Genomic DNA, 19,777 nt, shown 5'->3' with positions numbered 1-19,777 from the left:
ATTATCCTGTATATGTTTTTAAACTTTGTGACACTATATTTTCTATTGGAAACATTGATCACCAAAGCATAATATAAATAGTAATCCAACATTTAATTGTTAGCTAGCTAATATTTATACTTTTGAACAGGGTCCCCCTGGAATTCAAGTTGCACTTGTAAGTTGTTCTAAATTATTTGATCTCTTCTTATTTCTTCATGTCTTTTCAAAGCTATGCGTTATTCAGCTGTCTTCGACTGAAACAATGAAAAGCAATATTAATGTATTGACAGTGCTCAGAACATTTTCCCTCACTGTATAAACATAACTAAGAAATTACCTTGCATGGATTATTTTCATAATAAAATGTTTTTAACAATTTAACTGGCAAATTTAAATTTTTTCACAGCATACAATTCATCATGCAACATTATAGAGTAACATTCTCCACCTGCTCTATAAAATACAAAATTTGCCATACAGTGACATAAAAAAGGTTAAATATTTCCAACATACTTTTTATAGTAGTTACAGATACAATTAAAAACTACTCAGCCTATTGCTATCTTTTTTCGCAAGAGTTTTCACTTTTTACCAAACTCCAAGATTGTTTCAAAAATGTTACATTCTTATTTTTTATCATTTGCATTTTCAGAAAGATGATGATCTAGGTGCTGCTTTACAAGCTTATATTGAATCAAAAACTGCACTCAGGACAGAGGTAACTTAGTGCTCCTTATCTTCATACTGATACCTTTGATCAGTTGAAATCATGTTTTCATATCTTCTGCAATAAATGCTTACTATTATAATCAATCATGAAATATTTAACTCGTTATTAAAGACAGCATGTATTTTCCTTACCCAGAACTATCAAAATTCAGACTTACCTTTGATTGACCAGGGAGCAGAGATCTTCAAGACCCTACACTACCTCAGTAATCTCATCCATAGCATAAAGAACCCTCTGGGCACGAGGGACAATCCTGCCCGGGTCTGCCGTGATCTTATGAACTGTGAGCAGCGAATGAACGATGGTAAGTCCAACTCTTTACTGCTTCTTTTTACTGACACAGTTGCTTTGCGTATCTTCCTAGCAACTGCCACCTCAAAATTACCATGTATTTAGTATTTGAATAATGCAATATAGATGGAAACTACTCAATTCATTGAGCTGCCCGCTCTTTGATAGTCATCGAATAGATTTCACTCATTTATTCTTTCCCAGTGCATCCAATTCTCTTTTGAATGTTGCTATTAGATCTTCTTCCACCACTGTTTCAGACAGTGCCAATGAAACGTGTCACGTATAAAAATGTGTCTTTATGTCATTTCTGGTCCTGTTGCCAAACACTTTAAATTTGGCAACACAGCAGTTTATTCTTTGCAAGATCTGTATCTTCTCCTTACTTCATTCTCTAATGTCCTTGCATACTGATGACATTAGTTTCTCTAGAATGAAACTGGCATTTAAGATTAATGGCTTTGGAGTCATGAACTGTCTAAGGTTGGTTGTTCCCAGACAGAGGTAACTGTCAAACTGCTGGATGAATGAACCAAGCCCACAAGTTGCAGTACCTTAACCCAGGCACTATTGCTGTCTGCCTCTTGTTTCAGGATGTTATTTACAAATGATTTGCAAGCATGTTTTAATTTGCAAGTGTCTAATCACAGTCATGCTGGGCAGATTCAGGATGTGTGCATCTCAGACCTTTTTGTTAAGATAATCTGAATAGTGTATTGCCTCTTGGTTCCTTGCATCCTTCTGTTGCTTGAGTTCAGTAATAGATCCTTGACTTTTATGCAATCTTTAGGCGCTTACTGGGTCGATCCTAACCTTGGTTGTACCTCTGACAAGATTGAAGTAGCATGCAACTTTACTAATGGCGGCCAAACCTGTCTCAAACCCATCACAGTGTCAAAGGTAAAGCAATGCTTCTATTGTTTCCACCTGTAGACGATAGCCCAAAGGTCTTTCTCCATGTTGAGCGTGTGACATAAATGCTTTAATGGAGTATCTGCATCAATTCTACAGAGATAGGCCTGCTGAAGGACAGAAGTTTAAGTGTCTTGAATTAGAAGTAATTTTGCAATTCTCATTTCTTAAAGGGACACAATATATCTGCGTGTTTATAATCATAATCTTGATATGGGTGCATGATTCCCTTCTGAGTCGTGTTTATGCTCAGCCACTGAGCATACTGAACAGAGGATTCAAGCAATTCAGAAGAGCACAATGGGAGCAGGAGTAGGCCACTTGACTGCTCGAATCAAAAATTCCCTTATCCTCCACTGATGCTGTTCAACCCACTGAGTTCCACCAGCAAATTATTTTTGCTCCAGTTTGCAGCACCTATAGTCTCTTATATGTCTATAATAACATTGATTGTTTTCCCTAAATGTTAAAGGAAAATGTTGAGACTAGGGCTAAAGTAACATATCGATGCTTTAGACTTGGTCACAAACTGTAACCATTCCACAAATAATGCTATAACATTTATAGGGCAGCACAGTTGGCATAGTGGTTAGCGCAACGCCTTTACAGTGCCAGTGAGTGGGACTGGACCTGGGTTCGAATCCCGTGCTGTCTGTAAGGAGTTTGTACATTCTCCCCATGTCTATGTGGGTTTCCTCCCATCCTTCAAAAATGTACCGGTGGTGTAGGTTAATAGGGTGTAAATCGGGCAGCACGGCCTCGTGGGCCAAAATGGCCTGTTACCATGCTGTATGTCTAAATTTTAAAAATAGCGATCATTTTAATTCTGACATCCTATGAGTGCATGGTGAGTCAAATGACCTCTTCTTGTACATTGAGCCATGACTCAAAGATGATAAGTGGGCATCATGTACAATTCCTGAGCAAAAACTATCAAACATACCCAAAGAGTTACAACACACAGAGAATAGGAGGACCGGGCAGTCCAGACCTTCTAATCTCAATTCCCCTGGAGTCCAATCTTAGCCAGTTACTAAGCATCCACAGATCTCGGACAGAGATTTCCAAAGCCTCATAACTATCCTCTTTTTTGTTTTGAATATTTTATTGGTTTTACAAAAAACATACATGTACAAAACATTAAAGGTATAACACATTACTGTGGTGCGCTGCAGTGTGAACAAAACAAGCACAAAAAATGAAAGGCTGTACTACAGGCTTTAATTAGCTTAAAACTTGCACACAAGGTTCTGTATCCCTTCTGGTTCCATGTGCTCCGCTCCTGCCCAAGAGCTGGGGTGAGCCTTTATATGGGGCCAGTGATTGGCAGGGAGTATGTGGAACCGGTCTCCCAGGTTAGCCCCTGCAGTAGTCAGTTCAGGAGTGCAGACAGTCACTGACAGTCCAATGGTTGTATCACCACAATTGCATAACTTAAAATATAAAAGCATCTTTAGTGCATCCATAATGCAAAAGTACATCAAAAAGAACATTTTATCATGTCTGGGCACGTCTCTAAACCCCATCCCCAAACCAACATTGTATGACTAAAGAAAAAATGTATTTCAATCCTGAAATAAAATGGCAAAGTACTGAAATCCTGGATTAATAATATGCCTAGGGGTTATGGAAGTAATTCAGGAATAGTCCCCACAGCATTTGAAACCTTATATTGGAGTTATTAATTGAGTAACAGATCTTTTCTAAATGTAAGCAGAGCATAATGTCTTTCAACCACAGAGCATGAGTGAGCGGGCCAGCAGCCTTCCATCTAAGTAATATCATACATCTGGCCAAAAGAGAGGCAAAGAGAGGACGACATAAAAGAACATCATCCTCTCCAGTGGTACCAAAAGATTAGCCCAGTGATTCTAAACCTTTTTCTTACCACTCACATACGACTTTAAGTTTTCCCTATGCCATCAGTGATCTGTGATTAGGAAGGGATTACTTAAGATGGGTCTGTGGGTGGAAAGAAAATGTTTGAAAACCACTGTTTTAATCGTACCTAATTGACTCGTTATGTGCACGGTTTCATAACTCCAAAGGAAATGGGCCAATGACAATTTTTCTCAAGCAAAATATTTCAGTAACAACTGGGTCTCGACCAGTGATTCTCAACCTTCCCTTCCCACTCACATCCCACCTTACTAACCACAGAGCACTGATGGCATAGGGATTACTTAAAATGGTACGCAAGTGGATAGAAAAAAGTTGAGAACCACTGGATTAGGCTCTGGAATTATATTAAGGATTAAAGATAAAGTTTGAAACGTGTCCCTCCAGTATTTTTCAAGGCTAGGACACATCCAGAACATATAAATTAAAGAAGCCTCTCCTCTCTTACATTTATCACAACGAGAATTTACATCTGAATAGTATGAGATAATTTGATTTTAGATGTGTAGACTCTAGATACAGCTTTAAACTGTAATGAACAATGATGGGCACATAAGGATATAGTAGTAAATATCTTAAAAATTAAATCCCAAACCTCATCTGATATTGAAAGGTTTAAATTCTGTTCCCAGGCATTTTTAATTTTAACTAGGTACCACAGGAAAATCAGGTATTTGAGATTGAAGAAAATGAGTATTTGGTAAATTGAACTTTTCAGAAAGCTGTTATCAATAAAAAGATCTTTAAAACATTCAATACCCAATCTATGCCATTCATGAAAAACAAGATCATGCAAATAAAGTTGAAAAGGATGATTGAATAAAATAGGACTTGAAAGAGAAAAACCATGTTGTCCAAAGTGTTTTCTGAACTGCACCCACACTCTCAGTGTGGCTGACAACAGGATTGTCCATTGATTTACAGTACAACTCCAATAATCCAAAATGGTCAGGACTAGGCCTATGTTAGATAAATGTGTTTTTTTTTGAGAAACGGTCATTTTTTAAAAAAACAGCCCAGTAGCAACAGAAAATCACTTGTAACATTGTTAAAACAACAAGGTAATGCTTTTTAAAGCATTAAAGAAATGTTTAATTCTCTCCAAAAAATGCTAGCTGCCACCAATCACCTCCCCACCGAGGCCCCGTACCTGCCAGCAGCCCGACATCTCCAGTCAGTTTGGGCTCCGAAAAAAATTTGGATAAATGAGGATTTCTGATTTGTTTCTATATACTAATTTATCCAAATTTTTTGGATAAATGATGATTTTATAGAATCCAACTTTGGATAATTGGAGTTGTACTGTATTTAAAGAGAAGTGAGGATCCAAGAAGCACTGAAATGTAAAAGATTTTTAGCAGAATTTTAGCTACCCATACTGGACAGTCCACTTGGTTATGAAAATGTAACCAAAAGGTTGTATATATTGACCAGCCAATAATAAATTAGGTAAAGCTATGCCTTCATTCCTTTTAGATTTTTGAAAATAAGCTTTGTTTAGACGAGGGCTTTTACCCTTCCATATATAAGACGATAGAACCAAATCAAGTGAATCAAAAAACGATTTGGGAATGAAAATTGGCATAGATTGGAAAAGATATAAAAATTTAGATAAAATATTCATCTTAATAGAATTAAGACAATCAACCAGAGATGGAGAAAGGGATGCCCATTGTGTTATAGACTGTTTCACATGCTTTAATAATGTAAGAAATTTTTTTTTATGTAGATACTTATGATTCTTTGTGACTAATACCAAGATAATAAATTGATTTTCCACAATCTTAAAAGAAAAATAAGTGTACATTGATGCAGGTGCATTCAAAGGGGAAAGTTCACCTTTTTGCAGATTTAATCTACATCCTGAAAACTGACTAAATTGAGAAAGTATTGAAAGTGTGGATGGTAAGGAAGTGTCAGGGATTGATTTTAAAAAAAGCAGAAAGGGAAACTTTATGTTTAATTCCCTTCCTACAAAACCCTGAAATATCCTTGCCCTCTTGAAATACAATCACTAATGGCTCTAGGGCAAAGTCAAAACGTAATTGACTTAGAGGGCACCCTTAACAGGTTCCCCATTGGAAATTGAAAGGTTGTGACTGTTGAAAATTAATGAGAATTGAAGCCATAGGGCATGAATACAATAATTTAATCCATGTAATAAAACAGTCCAAAACTGAATTTTTCTAAGATCGTAAATAAATATCATTTCAACTCGATCAAACACTTTCTCTGCATCAAGGGAAAGAACACATTCAGGAGCCACACTGGAAGGGAAATACAAACTATTCAATAAGCGATGTATATTAAAACAGTAATGGTTTTTAATAAAACCAGTCTGGTCTTCAGAAATGATAGATGGTAAAATGTTCTACAGGCCAAAACTTTAGCCATAATTTTTACATCAACATTTAATAAAGAAATTGGCCTATAGGAGGAGCACTCAGTTGGATCGTTACCTTTCTTTACTATGACGGATATACATGCTTCGTTGCCGGGAGATTAAACAACTATCCTGTGTGAAATATTTTCTTCATCTCAGTCCTGAATGGCCACTTCACTTGTTTCGATGTTCTATGTTCCTTAGTCAGAGGAAACTCTCAATAGGTACCCTCTCAATCTTGGATGTGTCAAACAGAGCGCCTGTCACTCTTCTAAATCCCTGAATTGCAGCCAATTCTTTGTTTTCTAGTCCTGAAAGGCCAGGTCCTGATTAGCTGGATTTTCATTCACTTCTTTCTTTGTTTCAGTTGGAGTTTTCTGTTGGACGAGTTCAGATGAACTTCTTGCATTTGCTGAGCTCAGAGGCAGTCCAGCACATCACCATTCACTGCCTGAATGTTCCAGTCTGGACAGATGGAACTTCGAGTAAACCTTTTAAACAAGCTGTAAAATTCAAGTCCTGGAATGGCCTGATGCTGGAGGCAGGAGGACAATTTATTCCAAAAGTGCTGTTGGACGATTGCTGGGTACCAACCATCTTGTATTCCAATGAACTCTCCATGTTGTGTCTTTATTCTTTACATTGCTGTATTTTGTTGCTTCTTATACAACTCCCGACTTAGTAAATTAAGAAGTAAAAGTTCTTTAAGTTGCCCAAAGCCTGACAATAACTAAGGAGAGCAGGGCATCCCATACTGGGTTTTCTTTTCGACATCTCACATTCTCTTCAGGCTTAATGTGGAGATGTAGTCACCAGCATTTCTGTGCTGCAACTCAACACAATATTTGCAGTTATAGAAAACATTCCAGAATGGTTCACAGGAGCAGCATCAGACAATATTTTGCAGAAAATTACAAATAGCAATATTAATTTAGTCAAAGGAGGAGGATTTAGGAAGCAACCAAGTTGGAGGGATGTAGGGAGAGAATTCCAGGTCCATGGGCTGTGGCAGCTAAAGGCAAGTTCACCAATGGGATCTGCATTTCAGTCAGGCCCCTCCTACCAAAAGTGGGTCTAAATGGGATCTGGGGAACTTCTGTGAAACTACAATCACCATCATTATCCTTCAGAAAGATTGAAGATCTTCCAGGAAGAAAGTAAAGTGCTTTTTAACTCAACAGTAGAGCCTGTTCTTTTAATCACTGGTACAAATGAAACTAGTGATCATATTTTCTCTCTCTTTATTGTCTTTCAGATACAGGATGGCCGTTGGCATCAGGCTCACTTCTTTTTTCACACACAAGATCCCAATCAGCTGCCAATAATCGGCATCTATAATTTACCACAACCAAAGCCGGGACTACATTATCACCTAGAGGTCGGACCTGTCTGCTTTCTCTGAACTCCTGACTCAACAATCTTTAACCCACGTCAGAGTGTAGTTACTATATATGAATAAAAGTGAGGACATTTCTGGTATGATGTGAAGATGTCACATTGCCAATCATAGAAAGCCATCAATGGCTTTTTTTTAAAAAAACTAAGGAAAATGTTATCAGACTTGATTTGAGGAAGAGTTCTTGGCTAAAACAACTAGAATTGAAAATCTTCACCAGTAGGCAAAGAATCTTTCTGCCTTTGTGTTGAGAGAAATGAGAATGTCTATAACTGGTTTAAAGAAAATCCAATTTTTTAAAATAAAAGAGCAAATTTGTTTCTAGTGGCTGTGAAACCTCCGTAGCATAATATTAGCAGTCACAGGTTAAGAGCCTTATAAAAGAGTGACTAAATAGCAGGTGGCTGCATGCTTGATAAGCATCACCAATGTGCAATAGTGGAAGAGAAGGGGAACTTTTAAGAGTTGTTGAAATTTTCCAAATCCATGACACTTAATTTAATGTGTGAACCATTCTTGAGTTGGCTTTCAGCCAAAAGATGCCTGACCTAATTAACTGGTTTTAGGCAAGGGGAAATAGTAGAAAAAAAAATGGTGCTAATAGAATGAGCTTCCCAGGTGATTTTGTACCTCCCATTGCCTGGTATTGGTGCTCCCATTTTCTTGCTCGTTTCCATTCACGTCAGTTCTGACTCTGTGTTGCTCTGTCATTTACACAGGACAGAGAAGGTTGTCCTGGGGTAGTAGTTCTCATTTTTGAGTGGGACAAAAACACTCATCCCAGTCTCACCTGCACTCTTTTCCTTACTGTAAAGCAACCATAGTTATTAACTTAATTATGTCAGAAGAACCTTTTTAATATGTTAAGGGATCATTTTAATTGTGTTTTGAAGGGGTATGAAAGCAGCCTACAGTTCCAGAGTCACTGACTGACGCTTTTCAAAGAATGAAGTTGGGAAATTGAGCAGAGTTAAACTATTTTTGAAAGCTATACTGTCTTTAAGTTCTTTATTTTGAATATGCTTCTGTTTGTACAGAGTTGCCCTTGAAAGCTGTAATTAATATTTAGGGAAGCTTTATTAATTAAAAAGAAACTAGATCTTTCCTGAAATGGTAGAATTCCCATCTTATCAAATTGTGTAAAATGTTTCTACATGCTTTGTTGTATACAGTGGATCAATATTTTACAGTCAGCTATTTAATGTTATTTAATGTTTTAAAACCATAGTTAAAAACACAAGTCGCCTCTCCCTATCACAGATGTCTATGTTTCAAAGTAGATCTGTCTTTTTTTGTAGTTGTAAACGTGTTGCTTCAGCACCCAACTGGTCTTGGAGAGTTATGTGGACTTCTTTTGTGGCTTGTCTAATGTGTAAATTTGGTGCTTGGAAGAGAAGAATATTTCAGTGTTTTAAATCTATAAGGTAAAATGCAGAGTTTAAACGTACTGTATAGGAAAATGCATTAAGCGCTTTTTAATTCTTTTTTTACTTTGAAGGAAATATGTGAAGAATCTAGAATTCTAATACATTATAAATTTATTTCTTTTTTTAAAAAAAATCTGATAATACAGTTGAAAAACCAGCCATCAGAATACCTCAGATACATTTAGGTTCCATTCTGAACACATTTCAATCTTGTTCCATTTTATTTTAATTTTTCATTTTTTTTACTTTGGGTTTGTTCTATTCCATTTGCTTTGCTGTGTGTGTCTGTTGCTATAGAAACAGAGTTGCCATAAAATGGTCATCCACAGACAACTATCATTATTGCCTTAGTTGCAAATGTTTGAACGTTCTGTACAACGGTTCACTATTTAGCTGTGAAATACCTTACTCAGCCTTTTGCTAGTCTCATTGGGGCTTAGACTTCCATTGTTTGAAATTAAGTTTCTGAGACTTTATTGAAATAAATATTTCAAACTGAAGCAATGAAACTTGGGTTGTCAGTTTTGTGCATTTTTTAAGAATAATGTAATTTCCACAAAATAAATTAATCAGTACCTTTTGAACTCATCAAGGAGATTGTGTCTTGCTTCTTGGCTGCACATAAGATGAGATTTTATTTCACAGTCACACCAAGAGTCTTCTTGACTAATTCTGTTGATAATTTAAATGTTACATGTTTCCTCTCTCCACACTGTGACTTGCCTCTGATAAGATTTTTGTTTTTAAACTTTTTCTCATTAAAAAGTTCTTGTGCTTTAAGGACTTTGGAAATTGGGGTTAAACCCATGACATTTTGACTCAGGAAAAGGTATAGAACACAGTACAGGCCCCACAATGTTGTGCTGACTTATAAGCACCTTACTCAACAATCTAAACCTTCCCCACCTCACACCCTTACCCTCTATTTTTCTTCCATCCGTGCGCCTGAGTCTTTTAAATGTCCCTATTTGCCAGCCTCCACCACTACATCTGGAAAAGCATTCCCAGCACCCACTACTTTGTATAAAAAAGTACCCAACATCTCCCTGAAACTTTACTCTCCTCATCTTCTACAGATGTCCTTGGGTATTTGATACTGTTGTCCCAAGAAAAAGGTGCTGGCTATCAACCCTCTCTATGCCTTTCAATCCTGTAGACCTCCAAGTCACCTCTCATCCTTCTTTCTCCAGAGAGAAAACCTCTGTTAACCTTGCCTTCTCCAATCCAGACAACATCCTGGTAGGTCTCCTCCACACACTCTCCAAAGTTTCCATATCCTTCCTGTAATGTGATCTATAAGAGCTGTAACATTACTTCACAGTTCTTGAAATCAATCTCCCAACTAATGAAGGCCAGCATTACCACAAGTCTTCTTGACTACTCTATTCACTGCACACCAATTTTGGGAGATCTATGGATTTGGACCCCGAGGTCCCACATGCTCCCGCCCCACTTACCTTGACTTTTTGTCCCTGGCCCAGTTCATCCCCAACTATATCCACAATACTTCTCATGCTGTCCATCACTTCAACAACTTTCAGTTCTCTAAAATCAACCAGCTCATCTTTATTATGGATATCCAATCACTATACACCTCTATCCCCCTTACTGAAGGCCTCAAAGCCCCTTGTTGCCTTCTCAACAAAATACCAACCAGTCTTCCTCCACCACCACCCTCCTCCAGCTAGCAGCACCCCCAGTAACTTCTCCTTTGACTCATCCCACTTTTTCTCAGACAAAGGGTTAGCCATGAGTACCTAAATGGGCCCAGCTATGCCTGCCCTGTTGTGGCTATATGAAACAACATGTGACAAGCCAACAAAGGCAAAGCCTCTTAACTCTTCCTCCACGACAATGATGACTATGTTGGTGCTGCCTCATGCACGCATGAGGAGCTTGTTGCCTTTATCCATTTTGTAGCCAACTTCTACCCCAACCTCAAATTCACTTGGTCCATCTCTTGGGAGACAAACTCGACAGATATATTCTACAAACCCATCAACTCCCACAGCTACCTCAATTACACCTATTCAAGCCATGTCTATTGTAAGAATTCCATTCCTTTCTCTCAATTCCTCTGTCTCCGACACATCTACTCCGAACACGAGATCTTCCATAGCAAATCAGAGATGTCTTCCTTCTTCAAACAATATGGCTTTCCTTCTACTGGCACCAACTAGGCCCCCACTTGCATATCCTCCATTACCCACAAACAGGGGTCATCTGCTGCATCCAGTGCTCACAATTATGGTCTCCTCTACACCTGAATTGGACGCTGACTGGGAAAACCTCAGCTCTTTCCACCACAATAGCTGGGATCTCCTGGTGGCCACCCATTTCAATTCCCACACCATTGTGACATGTCTGTCCATGGTTTCATGCACTGTCACATTCAGACCACTTGTAATTGGAGGAACAACTCAGCATCCTCCAACTGTTCACATTAACACTGACCTCTCCATTCTCCCATCTTCTAGCTCTCTCTCTTCCCCCATCCCCTTCCCTTTTCCCTTGGTCTCCTTTCCTCTAGCTCTGCTTCCACAAAGCTCCAAATGATACACCCCCTCCCCATCCCAGTCAACTCTCACCTTTCCTCTTTCCTGTGTCCCATCCATAGCTAATTTACACCTTTTGCCTGTTGGTCCTGCTGCCCATTCTCCCCTCCTCAGCCTTTTAATTCAGGGGCTTTCCTGCTTCTTACTTATACCTTGAAGAAGAGCTCGGGCCTGAAACATCAGTTATATACCTTTACTTCCTATGGATGCTGTGAGACCTGCTGAGTTCCTCCAGCATTTCTGTGTTTTAACTACCATCACAGCATCTGCAGATGTTTGGATTTCAGGCCCCTCAGTTCTTTCACATCGTTGAGAATCCTGTCATTAATCATGTACTCCATCTTCAAAGTGAACCCTGCAAAATGCATTTTCACATTTATCCAGATTGAACTCTATCTGGTGCTGCTCTACCCAAAATTGTAACCAACTATCCACAACACCTCCAACCTCTTGTCATCTGCAAACTTACTGGCCCATCCTTCAATATCTTCATCCAAGTCATTTATCAAAATCACAGAGAGTAGGGGTCCCAGAACTTCACTAGTCACTGACCTCCAAGCAGAATATGCTCCATCTACTAATGTCCTCTGCTGTCTGCAGGCAGACCGATTTTGTCCCTCATGACTTTCTGAACAAGTCTACCATGGGGGACCTTGTCAAATACTAAAATTCATATAGACCACATATACCTCCCTACCTTTATCAATTTGTCAGTTCCTCAAAGAAAAGGCTCGTGAGGGCATGAGCTGCTCCACACAACGCCATTGCTGACTATCCCTGAGAAGACTATGCTTCTTGGAATGCTCATAAATCCAATCCCCAAGAATCCTCTCTAATAGTTTGCCCAACACTGACACAAGACTCATTGGTCTATAATTCCCAAGATTCTCACCATTATCTTTTTTTAAACAAGGGGACAACATTTGCCCTTCTTCAATTCTCTGGTACATCCCCTGTAGGGAGGACCCAAAGATCATTTCCAATCCCCCTGCAATCTCTTCCATCATTTCCTGTAGTAACCTGGGGTACATCTCAACAGGTCCATGGGACTTATCAATCCAAATGTTTTTAAGATTCAGCAATTCTTCCTTTTTAACCACAATATACTCCAGCACATAAGCCTGTTCTATACTGACTGCACATTGACCAATGTCCCTCTCTCTGATGAGCACTAAAGCTAAATATTCACTTAGGACCTCCAGGCACGTTCCCTCCAGAGTACCAGCCCCTTTCTGTGGCTGACATTTCTAAACTCATCACTTTGCTCAATCAGTCCACTGGACTTTCAACATTCAAAGCATTTCTCAAAAACAAACATCTAACATTCAGCAAATGTTTCAAAGTACTGATGTCCCAGTAACGTGATTACATTTATCAATTGAATAGTTTTAATTCAGTGTTTTCCTTCCAAATATAGAAGGCCATTTCCATCCACTGTTCTATTGTGTGTGGTCACATTGATGCCCTGATTTTTTTTCTGAAACCTGGGTTTGTAGCTCATGGAACTTGCCCTATTTTGTCTAACCACAACTCCATACCATTCAGTACCTCCCCTATCCCAAACTATTGAAGTGGCACTGGAGACATACGGGAGTCTGCAGAATGGGAAATCTGAAGCTAAAAACAATCTGCTCTGGAAGTCAGTGGGTAAATAAGCACCAGTGGGAGAAAAAGGGTGGTTGCCGCTTTGATAAAAACCCTTTATCAGGACTGGGGAAATAAAGAGAACTTCATGTAAGGAGAAGGGGTGGGATAGGGGAGGGAGAACAGATGAATCTAGTGGGAAAATGGGGGTGGAACTAAAGAGGAGGGGAGGGGTTGGGAAAAGAGAGAGGGGGTATTACCTGAAATTAGAAAATTCTATGCTTATGCCATTGGGCTGTAGACTACCCAGGCAGAATGATGTGTTGTGGCTCTAATTTATGTTGGGCCTCTCTCTAGCAGTGGAGAAGGCCCTGGACAGACAATAACATGTATTCAGGATCACAGGTTGGCCATGGCATCAGAGCGTAGATGTTCTGCGAATCAGCACCCAAGTCTACATTTGGTCTCACTGATGGAGAGGAAGTTACTGACAGGTGAGGCAAAGATTCATGAGCACATCCTCTCACCTAGTCTACTGCATTCGATACTCTTCTGACCTTCATGACAATAACCCCACAACCACTTTGATCATCCCAGAGACCTTCCACATCCTCCTCTGACTTTATACTTGATCCTAGCGTCAACTCCAACCATGTCTTCATCACCCCCCACCTCCAATGTTGAAAGATCCGTCAATGGCAAAGATCTCACCTTTATACCTGCACCTCAATGAATTCCAGAGCGTTTCTTTTGTTGCCTCCTCCACCGCACCTATTTCCTTGGGAAGGAATCCCAACCATCCCACTAATGATCCTTTCACCCTTCTCCAAAAATCCTCCTTCTGGACACTTCCTCCAACTGGTTTCCTGCTTTAAACCTTTTCAAACTGATTGCATACGAGATATTAACTGTCTGGACTTCTCCACCCCACAGCCTCCCTCTGAATGCACTGCTCTCCACTCACTCCCCAACTTAACTCAAACCCACAGACAAGGTATCGCTGTTGTGGTCTGCCATATTACTTCTGCTTTGTTGAGGTCAGATGCCAGCTCTTGGAAACCTCTCGTATCTACCCATGGCCAAGACCTCCAAACATCATCAGGCAATCGTAGACTTCATCACTTCAGGTGATCTCCCACCACCTCCATCTTCTACCCAAAATTCACAGACAGAACTACGCAGCTCCTACCCTGCCAGACCCTGTTCCAATCCGACTCGGGTACCACTCCCCAACTCTCTCTTCCTCCACTACATCAATGACTATTACCTCCCATACCCATGCAATTTCACATGTCAATTTCATTAACTTCACCATCATTAAATTTACCTGGACGGTTTTTTCCAAAATTAGACATACAGCACAGTAACAGGCCCTTCCAGCCCATGAGGCTGTGCTGCCCAAATGCACCAATTAACCTACAAACCCTGTATGTTTTGGGAGGGTTGAAGGAAACAGGAGTACCCAGAAGAAACCCATGCAGATACGAGAAGAAGTACAAACCCTTGCAGACAATGCTGGATTTGAACTCGGGTCACTGGCATTGTAATAATGTTACACTAACTGTGGCACACAGGAAGTTTCTGCTATGTCTTTCCACCCCTTGACACCTGTCTCCTACGGATAACTATTACATACCCACTGACTCTCACAGCTACCTGGATAAAATTTTCTTTTATTTACCGCTCAGTAGAAGTAGATTCCAACCATTTAAACACCATGCTGCCTAATTACACCAAAATTAATTTACAACCCTGTACACTTTGGAAGGCTAGAGGAAACCGGAGTACCCAGGGAAATCCTACGCAGACACAGGAACTTACAAAATCCTTACAGACTGCGCTGGACTCAAACACAGGTCGCTGGCACTGTAATACCATGCACCCATCCTGCCCCTTGTAAGGATGGTATCCCAGTCTCACAATTCCTCTGCCTCGGCTGTTCCCAGGATAAATGGTTGAAACGGTATGCAACCGGGAACTCGGGGTGGCTGTGAAATGGTTCTTGAGTCTAGATGTAGTAGATGAGATTAGAGGAGGTGCACATGAATCTTTGCCTTACGTGGATGCTGCTGAAGGAGTTGCTGTAAGAAGAAGCGTGGCTCTGCATTCCCTGCAAGGGAAAGTGTGCCTTGTAAAATTCCTCTCTGACTATCTTCGAAATACACAAAATCGTGCACTAATCCAAGTGCTCACAAGGCACATATTTTTTCCCCTATAAAGTCATTCATCTTCAAACACAATAATCTGGTTGTGAAAATCAAAATTTAGCTGAATATGTTGGAAACCTGGAAATTCTCAGCCGAACTATTCTGACCAAGAGTCTTTAATCTGAAGCGTTAGCTCTGTTTCTCTTCCCACAAGCGTGGCTTGACCCGCTGAGTATATCCAGCTTTTACCTCTTTTATTATATTAAATTGGCTGTGGTCATCTAGGCATTGATACTCATACTGCAAACTCAAAATGAAGTCTACTTCTGCACGGCAACTGAGTGCACCAAGTATGAGAGCAGGCACAACTCAACTCATTCCTGACGAAGTGTTCCGGCCCGAAACATTGACCACATTTTACCTCCTAAATGTCTAGCACTTCTGTGCACAACTCAACAGAAGTACTTCCGAGAAAGGAAGGAAAATGGTCAAAACCAAAGCAACGGACTAAAAGGGATGCGAGAAATTCCTAGAGCAGCAAGGAAAACACACCGTGATCTTTCACCTCAATCTCCACTTGATCACAACAGTCAATATCTCCCTGATAAATATTATCTCAATATTTAGTATTTATCCAGCTCCGCAGGGAGCAAGAACCTTGTAACCATGGACAATATTACACTCTCCTTGTTGTTATTCTGCAGACTAAATGTTGACACATCACACAGGCGCCAGCAAGCTTTCCTCATTCTCTCTCCTTTCAATCTGGTCTCCGCACAGAGAATCCAAAATAAATAAATAAACTTTCTCAACCATGAAAGTAAAATGGTATTCTCCTAAATGTTAGAGAAATGCATGAAACTCTGCACTTGCATTTAATTTATTTTTAATTTATTGCCATTCTATTTCAGTCACTTCTCTCATTTGGAGTTGTTGCAAAGCTACCTGTTTATCAAAACTTGCAGACTTGATTTCAAAAATTCCTCAGCCCACAATTGAAGGACCAGGCCTTGCACAGCATTTCTCCACAGATATCAGAGAATATACGATATATATTTTCAAATACCGTACATTTCAGTGTACGAGATGACCTTTGAAACATCCAAAAAACACGGCAACAACGGGGGTCGTCTTATACAAAAATATGGCCTTAAAATTCTACTCGATTAATCCTGTAACTCACTCAGACCCTACCCTACAACAAATTTTTAAGCTACTGGTATATTATAAGGACATTTTTATCTTTTTTAACTTAAAACTTGCTTCGTTTTGCTGGAGGCTCCATGATAACACCTACCTTCTGGCCATGCCCAACAGCTCAGTCAACGTAACACCAGCTCAGTCAACACATGTATTGGAGGGGTGGGGTGTTTCTTATACACCCCATATCTGATAAAAACATGAAATTCAGGCTGAAATTGGGGATCTGTCTTACCTGAAGGTCATCTCATACGTCAAAATGTATGGCAGATACAATTAAATAGAAAGTTAAAAAATACTCAGTGGATCAGGATCAGGCCCACTTCTGCAGGAAAGCAGCATAATTACTGTCCCTACTCACTGGCCTTTCCTCAAACTCTTCTCTTCATAGTGGTTGCTTGACATCTTATTTGTCATCTTTTCCATTTTTTGTTCAGGAATTATATAGCCACAATAAACTGTAAATACTACAGTTGGTTGTGTAATATCCATTTCCAAATTATTTGTTATTAAACACTATTCACATACTTTTTGGTCATTTTGTTTGAAAGATCAAACCTTGTTTCAAATATAGGTATGCTAGTTAAATTATAAAATGCTTACGATACAGAGAATTTTGCAAGGACACAAACGTCAGAACCCACTATATCTGCAAGCTGTGAATAGACCTTTACATAAACAAAGATAGAATTCTTATCTCCATCCTGATTAGTAAGATATCTTCCAAAGAACAAATACAAAGGTTGCTTTACAGAATTTTGAAAGAAACACACATTTATGATTGAGAACGATGGTATGATATTTCAGTGCTTCCAAAATGTATTGTTCATAGTGACCCATAGTCAACATTGTGGAAAATGATTATCAGCAATACTTCATTGGAATAGTATACAGTCCAATGTCAGTTTCACTTAAAAAGGAGAATGGAAGCATGTGCACTTTCAGTAGGATGTAAAAATGAGAACTTCTTATCTACTGACTCTAACATTAGCAATCATTCCTAAAAAAAATACCGAGCGAACGATCTGTTCGCTTGGAGGTACAGCATAACCTAACTTGCATGTCACAATTTCAACATTACTTCTCAATGGTGCACTTTTAAGTTTCTTGCAGTTGGTGGTAAAATTCTATAACTCAAGGAAAAAAATGCCAAATGCTTAAAATGGTTTTGAAAAGACCAGCAAACCACATATTGCCAACAGAAAGAGTTTGATGGGTGAGCAGAGGAGGAAGGTCACAATACCTGGCATGCATCACGCAAGGATAGTCTCCTGTTGGAAAGGGACTTGTATTCCATCTTCTAACACTGAAATAGAAAATTCATTCATTTGTAACTATCCTAACATTTTGTGGCTTTAAAGGCCAATATTTTATTAAATGTACAAAACCGACCAAGGATCAGATTACTGGAAGCCACCTTACCTCTGGTGGATTGAATTCCTGAAACTCCATACTCAACTCCACACCAGGAGAGCCAGCACGTGTTTAGAAGATAGGTCATCACTATCTTTTCCAGAATCCAGCAGTGAACACAGATTATTCCTGCGTGAAGCACAGCCCACATTTAAAAAAAAAATAGGTAGGAATGAAGGATTTCATGGGTCTCTTTCAAAGAGCAACAGAACACCTAGAGGGCCCGCCATAATGTATGGGACAAAGACACATTTTTCCTTTATTTGCCTGTGCTCCAGTTTTAAATTTGTTATCAGAGTGAACACGATAGGCTGCAGACACTGTAACTGTAGTAAATACATCGAAAGGCTGGAGGAACTCAGCTGGTATTTTCAGCATCTAGAGGAGACAAAGATATATTGCTGACATTTCAGGGCTGAGACCTTCTTCAAGGGGAAAAAAAAACAGAAACAGGATATATCAGAAAGTCTCAGAATTCAAACAGTGTGGGAGAAATCCAGTCCAACAAAAGGTGTTAATTAGATATGTTGTCTGTGTGAAAGGAGAGACCATCGGAGTGGGAGGGGGGCGAAGGCTGTGTGGAATTTAATGATAGCCAGAGAAGTCGATATTAATGCCATCTAGTTGGAGGGCGTCCAGTCAGAAGATGAGGTGTTTTGTTCCTCCAATTTACGGGTGGTCTCAGTCTGGCAGTGCATGACACCATGGTCTGACAGCGAGCGATGGCTGCGACTGTATGGAGGGCATAGCACCTTGCTTGGGGGGGGGGCAATGCCCGCAGATGCTCCCCCTTGGCACTGACCCTATGCCTCATGTACCCATAATGAGCTCATTGACTTCATCCACCGAGCTGCCAAATTCCACCCTGACCTCAAATTCACTTGGTCCATCTCAAGCAACCTGTTCCCTTTCCTCAGTCTCTATCTCAGGTGATAAACATCTTCTACAAACCCACCAACTTCCACAGCTACCTCAACCACAACTCTTCCCACCCTGTCCCCTGAAAGGATTCCATTCCAATCTCGCAACTCCTTCGTTTCCATCACATCTGCACCCAGAAAGAGGGCTTCCATGCCAGATCATCAGAGATGTCCTTCTTTAAACAACGTATCTTTCCCTCTACCACCATCAACTCAGCCCTTTCCCGTATATCCTCCATTACCCACATCCGCCCTGGCTCCTTCCACCCCCACATGCAACAAGGACTAGATTCCTCTTGTCCTCACCTATCACCGAACCAGCCTCCGTGTCCAACACATCCTCCTCCATTATTTCTGCCACTTATGTGATCCCACCACTAGACATTTATTTCCCTCTCCACTCCTTTCCGCCTTCCACAGGGACTGCTCCCTCCACAACTCCCTTGTCCACTCCTCCCTCTCCACCAATCATCCATTTGGTACCTACCCCTATGACTGCAGGAGATGCTCCACCTTTGCCACACCTCCTCCCTCACCACCATTCAGGGCCCCAAATAGTCCTTCCAAGTGAAGCAACATTTCACGTGATTCTGCAGGAGTCGTCCACTGCATCTGGTGGTCCTGTTGTGATCTACTCTGCATCAGAGAGATTGGACACAGACTTGGAAATCACTTTGTTGAGCACCTCCACTCTTCTATCCACCGTATAATATGGATCTCCCAGTGGCCACCCATTTCAATTCTCCATCCCCATTCCCTTGCTGGCTTGTCTGTCCATGGTCTCATGTGCTGCCAGACTGAGACCACCCATAAATTGGAGGAACAACACCTAATTTTCTGACTGGGCACCCTCCAACCAAAAGGCATTGACACTGTCTTCCCTGACTTTCGTTAACCATTTCCCCCGCCTCCCCACTCAGTCCGCTTCTCCCGCCTTG

The 19,777-nt window shown here is 40.2% G+C and overlaps 1 protein-coding gene and 1 long non-coding RNA gene across 4 annotated transcripts in view; one reads left to right on the top strand and one right to left on the bottom strand.

Annotated features, from left to right (window-relative positions):
• Nucleotides 1-9,608, top strand: part of col27a1b (collagen, type XXVII, alpha 1b) — a 474,822-nt gene extending 465,214 nt beyond the window's left edge. For all 3 annotated transcript variants that reach the window (XM_069885118.1, XM_069885099.1, XM_069885108.1), the window contains 6 exons: nt 131-157; nt 635-700; nt 848-1,016; nt 1,794-1,903; nt 6,565-6,783; nt 7,453-9,608. In XM_069885118.1, the coding sequence (XP_069741219.1) occupies nt 131-157; nt 635-700; nt 848-1,016; nt 1,794-1,903; nt 6,565-6,783; nt 7,453-7,599 (738 nt within the window). In that variant the 3' untranslated portion in view covers nt 7,600-9,608. The remainder of the gene's footprint in view (nt 1-130; nt 158-634; nt 701-847; nt 1,017-1,793; nt 1,904-6,564; nt 6,784-7,452) is intronic.
• Nucleotides 56-18,040, bottom strand: LOC138736149 (uncharacterized). The gene is made up of 3 exons (XR_011340112.1): nt 17,929-18,040; nt 17,750-17,812; nt 56-236 (listed from the first exon to the last, which is right to left on the bottom strand). It is a non-coding gene; the product is annotated as an uncharacterized lncRNA (long non-coding RNA).
• Between the last annotated feature and the right edge of the window lie 1,737 nt (nt 18,041-19,777).

This window comes from Narcine bancroftii, chromosome 1 (genome assembly GCF_036971445.1).
Source record: "Narcine bancroftii isolate sNarBan1 chromosome 1, sNarBan1.hap1, whole genome shotgun sequence".
NCBI classification, from domain to species: domain Eukaryota; kingdom Metazoa; phylum Chordata; class Chondrichthyes; order Torpediniformes; family Narcinidae; genus Narcine; species Narcine bancroftii.
Note: the sequence above shows the minus strand (reverse complement) of the source record. Positions and strands in the feature narration are given on the sequence as shown.